The sequence below is a fragment of the Dama dama genome, chromosome 5 (assembly GCF_033118175.1).
Source record: "Dama dama isolate Ldn47 chromosome 5, ASM3311817v1, whole genome shotgun sequence".
NCBI lineage: Eukaryota > Metazoa > Chordata > Mammalia > Artiodactyla > Cervidae > Dama > Dama dama.
The window spans coordinates 10,086,610-10,092,428 of NC_083685.1; the positions used below are offsets into that span (position 1 = coordinate 10,086,610).

The 5,819-nt window shown below is 46.4% G+C and overlaps 1 protein-coding gene across 1 annotated transcript; it reads right to left on the reverse strand.

The window, feature by feature from the left end:
- Positions 1-2,532: 2,532 nt before the first annotated feature.
- On the reverse strand, positions 2,533-3,332 carry LOC133055711 (SS18-like protein 2). Its single transcript, XM_061140834.1, has one exon. It carries the CDS (start codon positions 3,226-3,228, stop codon positions 2,995-2,997), a length of 234 nt encoding a protein of 77 aa, XP_060996817.1. The 5' UTR covers positions 3,229-3,332; the 3' UTR covers positions 2,533-2,994.
- Between the last annotated feature and the right edge of the window lie 2,487 nt (positions 3,333-5,819).

Consider the following 5,819-nt stretch of genomic DNA (forward strand, 5'->3'; position numbering starts at 1 on the left):
TTATGCTTGGGGTTTTTTTGTTTGTTTGTTTTTACCACAAATTACCTGTTCTCCTTTGCGCAGCCCTGCAATAAATCTCTCTCTGCTCCAAATAAGAATAATAATAATAGGACTTCCCCTGCCCTGATGGTCCAGGGGTTAAGACTCCATGCTTCCAATGTAGGGAGGGCAGGTTTGATTCCTGGTCAGGAAACTAGATCCCACATGCCATGCTGTGAGGCCATAGTAATAATAATAGTCTTAAAATGTAATTTTTAAAAAAGACCTGGCCCTTGCCCTGAAAAAGGCATCTCATAACAAGGGTCAGGTGAGACATGGAGCTGCTGGAATTGTCCCTCTTGTGAGCAGGGGAGTAAATAGGTAGAACCCCTGCCCAGTAACCCCTAAACATATCCATGCCCCATGACCGGCAATTCCACACCCCGAGCATACCTCCAACACAACTGAGAGCTATGCCTCAAAAGACACAGGCAAAAAAATGCTCATATCTGCATGATCTGTAATAGTGAAAATCTAGAAACCACCTAAAAACCCATCAACGGTAGAACGCATAAATAACTCACGGCACATTCATACAGTTAATACACAGCCTGGAAAAAAGAATGAACTACTCAGCATACTTTGACATCACAGATGAACCCCACAGACAATGCTGAGTGAAAAAAGACTCCAAAGAGTTCACACTGTACCGTAATTATATGAAATTCAAATGCAGGCAGAGGTCATCTGTGGCATGGAAATTAGGTTTGGGTGGTGGTGGTGGTGGTGTGGTTTTCACTTTTAAACCAACCGAACACGTTTAATATAAAAACCTGAGAAGGGAAAGGCTACCCACTCCAGTATTCTGGCCTGGAGAATTCCATGGACTTTATAGTCCGTGGGGTGGCAAAGAGTTGGACACGACTGAGCGACTCTCACTTTGGTGGCCCAGGGGTAAAGAACCTGCCGTGCAATGCAGCAGACGCAGGTTCGATATCTGGTCAGGGAACAAAGATCCCACATGCCATGGAGAAACTTAAGTCGACTCATGACACGGGATGAGCAGTCACGGATCTTTGCTTAAAGATCCCTCCTGACGTGACCAAGATTCTGAGAGGCACAGCTAAGACCTGACACAGCCAAATACAGTAATTTTAAAAACCCACAATTATCCCAAAGGCTATTAAAACGTCCCTCCCTTGGACTTCCCTAGTGATCCAGTGGTTAAGAATCCACCTGCCAGAAGACCTAAACAGACATTTCTCCAAAGAAGACATACAGATGGTTAATAAGCACATGAAAAATTGCTCAACATCACTTACCATTAGGGAAATGCAAACCAAGGTAAAAATGGTGTATCATCTCATACCAGTCAGAATGGCCATCATCAAAAAATCTGCAAACAACAAATGCTGGAGAGGATGTAGAGAGAAGGGAACCCTCTTGTACTGCTGGTGAGAATGTAAATTGATACAGCCACTATGGAGAAGAGTATGGAGATTTCTTTAAAAACTAGGAATAAAACTACCATATGACCCAACAATCCCACTACTGGGTATGTACCCTGAGAAAACCACAATTCTAAAAGACACATGTACCCCAATGTTCATTACAGCACTATTTACAACAGCCAGGACATGGAAGCAACCTAGATGTCCATTAACAGAGGAATGGATAAAGAAGTTGTGGTATATATATACAATGGAATATTACTCAGCCATGGAAAGGAATGGATTTGAATCAGTTCCAGTGATGAACCTAGAGCCTGTTATAGAGTGAAGTAGGTCAGAAAGAGAAAAACATATATCATATATTCATTGAGAGAGTAGCACTGAAAAATATACCTTACCATATGTAAAATAGATAGCCATCAGGAATTTGCCGTGTGATGCAAGGAACTCAACCTGGTTCCGTAATAACTTAGAGGGGTGGGAGGGAGGTCCAAGAGGGAGGGGACATATGTATAGCTATGTTGATGTATTACAGAAACCAACACAACATTGTAAAGCAATTATCCTCTGATTAAAAATAACTTTTTTTCTAAAAAGAACCAAGTTCAGTTCACAGTCACTCAGTCGTGTCCAACTCTTTTCGACCCCATGATCCACAGCACACCAGGCCTCCCTGTCCATCACCAATTCCCAGAGTTTACCCAAACTCATGTCCATTGAGTCGGTGATGCCATCCAGCCATCTCATCCTCTGTCATCCCCTTCTCCTCCTGCCTTCAATATTTCCCAGCATCAGGGTCTTTTCAAATGAGTCAGCTCTTCACAATGAGGTGGCCAAAGTATTGGAGTTTCAGCTTCAGCATCAGTCCTTCCAATGAACACCCAGGACTGGCCTCCTTTAGGATGGACTGGTTGGATCTCCTTGCAGTCCAAGGGACTCTCAAGAGTCTTCTCCAACACCACAGTTCAAAAGCATCAATTTTTTGGCCCTCAGCTTTCCTCACAGTCCAACTCTCACAACCATACATGACTACTGGAAAAACCATAGCCTTGACTAGACGGACCTTTGTTGGCAAAGTAATGTCTCTGCTTTTTTTTTTTTTTTTTTTGTGGGAAGGCAAGCTTTATTTCAAAGTAACATGAAAAGAGCAGTCAGAGGTCCACAACCACAAACTGGTAGGAGGGAGAAACAGTCACATGTCCATTTGGCAGTGTGTCAGTGGAAAGTCTCACCAATTCCTGCTGATCGCCCAATACCTGCTCAGTTTCCTCTTCAGGCTGAAACTAAAAAGGTTGACTTGAAGATGCCCATTATATCTCTGTTATCCAAACACACTTATTTCAGGATGGAGGACACTTGGGAGTCAACTTAATTGAGGGAATCCACTTAATTATTAAATATTTATACTGAGAATATGGTTAAGTTAGTAGCTTTCTTCACATTTTCACATTTTTAAAAGAGCCACAGAGGTTCCATTCACATTCTAAGCAGTTGAGTTGGCAAATATCCATTTCATAGGACATAGATCACATTCAATTACTCCTCACAACAGCCAACTGGAAGACTATTCCATTGCTTTTGAAGCACTGGTTGGGTTGGCATCTGCGATGGTAGCCAAATAAATGAGATTTCTGTGTAACACATGCTGGTACTGGACGCACTCATTCGCCCGGCCTTTGTTCTGATATTCCACGATACAGCGGATCAGCTGGTCATTCTCCTCCAGGAGCCGCTGGATGGTCTCCTGATTGACTTCTGCCTTCCCTCTCAGCCAGTCCGGTACGAAAGCCACCGACATCCCGGGAAGCCAGGGTGGAACTCGGCCTCAGGCCGGGCAGATGCCCTCACATCTAGACCGGAGCGGACCTGCAGCTCCAGGCGCACTAAGGCCGCAGCAGGGACCAGCATGTCTCTGCTTTTTAATATGCTATCTAGGTTGGTCATAACTTTCCTTCCAAGGAGTAAGCGTCTTTTAATTTCATGGCTGCAATCACCATCTGCAGTGATTTTGGAGCCCAAGAAAAGAAAGTCAGCCACTGTTTCCCCATCTATTTCCCATGAAGTGATGGGACCATGATCTTAGTTTTCTGAATGTTGAGCTTTAAGCCAACTTTTTCACTCTCCTCTTTCACTTTCATCAAGAGGCTCTTTAGTCTTTCACTTTCTGCCATAAGGGTGGTGTCATCTGCATATCTGAGGTTATTGATATTTCTCCCGGCAATCTTGATTCCAGCTTGTGCTTCATCCAGCCCAGCGTTTCTCATGATGTACTCTTCATGTAAGTTAAATCATGGTAAGTTAAAGCAGGGTGACAATATACAGCCTTGATGTACTCCTTTTCCACCGGGGGAGGCGGGAAGAGTCCACCTGCCAATGCAGGGGACACGGGTCTGACCCCTGGGCCAAGATGATTCCACATGTTGCAGGGCAACCAAGCCCACTGCCACAACTACTGAAGCCTCTGCCCTAGAGCCTGCGCTCTGCAACAAGAGAAACCACTGCAATGAGAAGCCACAACCAGAGAGTAGTCCCTGGCTCGCCACAACTAGAGAAAAGCCCACGCAGCAATGAAGACCCAGCATGGCCAAAAATAAATAAATAAAAACACCCCTCCCTTTAAAAAAAAAAAAAAAACCTTCAATACACAAACGGTAATCAACAGCATCGCATGGCGACCAGGAGCATGGCAGGGGAGGGGAGGTTTTCACTCTCCCCTGCTCCCCTCGCCCGCGCTCTGTGACCTGTGCGAGCATGAGGTCTTAGCAAAGGGCAGATCAAAGCCAGCACTTCCACTGCCATGGCCCAGGTTCAATCCCTGGTCAGGGAACTAAGATCCCTCAAGCCCTGGGGCATAGCCAAAAAAAAGGGGGGGGCAGCCAGAAGTACGAGGGGTGGTTCCTGAAACTGATGCTGAGACAGACCAAGCACAGCAGGGCCCCCACCATGCCATGCCCCCGAGGGGCCGCTCCAGGGAAAGCCAGGTCCAGTTAGGAGGAAGCGGAAGGTGGCTGTGATGGACAGGAGACTCAACCACCATTCCTCAGCATCCCACTGGCCACATCTTTGGGGAACAGCGCTTTCCGAGGGCCTTCTGAGATTGGTTCCCTCTGTCAACCACAGACATGTGCGCTATCTGCCTGGGGAAAGCCATCCAGGTCTTGGAACAGAGCTCTCATAAGAAGACGGGTAACACATAGGACTTCCCTGCTGGTCCAGCAATTAAAACTCCATGCTCCCAGTGCAGGGGGCACAGGTTCAATCCCTGGTCAGGAAACTAGATCCTGCATGCTGCAACTAAGACCCGGAGCAACCAAATAAATAAAACTTTTTTTAAAAGAGTCAAGCTTACCAACAAAAAACACAAACTCACAAGATGGTCACACAGACATGTTCCTGCTACATGACCAGCCGTGGTAACTAAAATGCAGGGCTCCAGAACAGATATCAGGTGCATAGCCTAAATCTTAATGTTTACAGGAAACATTCTGATACCTGATAATCTGCTCCATTGTACCCCTACTGCCCTAAGCCTACACAGTAACATCACTAATCAGGAGAATCCCTTAGACTGCAAGGAGATCAAACCAGTCAATCCTAAAGGAAATCAGTCCTGAATACTCATTGCAAGGACTAATGCTGATGCTGAAGCTCCAATACTTTGGCCACCTGATGCAAAGAGCCAGCTCATTGGAAAAGACCCTGATGCTGGGAAAGACTGAAGGAGGAGGAGAAGGGGACGACAGAGGATGAGATGGTTGGATGGCATCACCGACGCGATGGACATGAGTTTGAGAAAGCTCCGGGAATTGGTGATGGACAGGGAGGCCTGGAGAGCTGCAGTCCATGGGGTCGCAAAGAGTTGGACATAACTGAGCAACAACAGTGAGCACTCCTAGAGCTTAGTTCTCAGAGCTTGTCCGGGTTAGGACCAGGGCCCCAGGCACCACTGGAGAACAGCAAAGACAGTGAAGCAGGCGGACTGCATGAACCCTCCGCCTGCAGCAGACACACAGACTGAGGGGAAGCCCTGGGCTTTGCACTTCCTGTCTGCCTCTGCAGACACCTCTCCGCCTCTGAAGGACAGAGAATCAGCCGAGGGAGCCCAGTCCCAAGCCCACACTGCGAAGGGACGACTGTGTAGAGTAGATAAGAACAGGTGTAGGAGGACGGTGCTGAGGCCATTTGATGAGGGAAAGGCAGTCTTTTCACGATGGTGCTGGGAAAATTTAATATCCACAGGTAAAAGAAAGCAGTTGGACCCTTCCCTTACACTAGACACAAACATTAACCCCAAAATAGATCAAAGTTCTAAGTATGAGAGTCCACACTACAAAACTCTAAAAGCTTCGTGACACTGGATTTGGCAACAACTTCATGGATATGACACCA

What these genes read in the sequence shown, in the direction of transcription:
- LOC133055711 (XM_061140834.1), bottom strand. Translation starts at nt 3,228, where the DNA reads ATGTCGGTGGCTTTCGTACCGGACTGGCTGAGAGGGAAGGCAGAAGTC.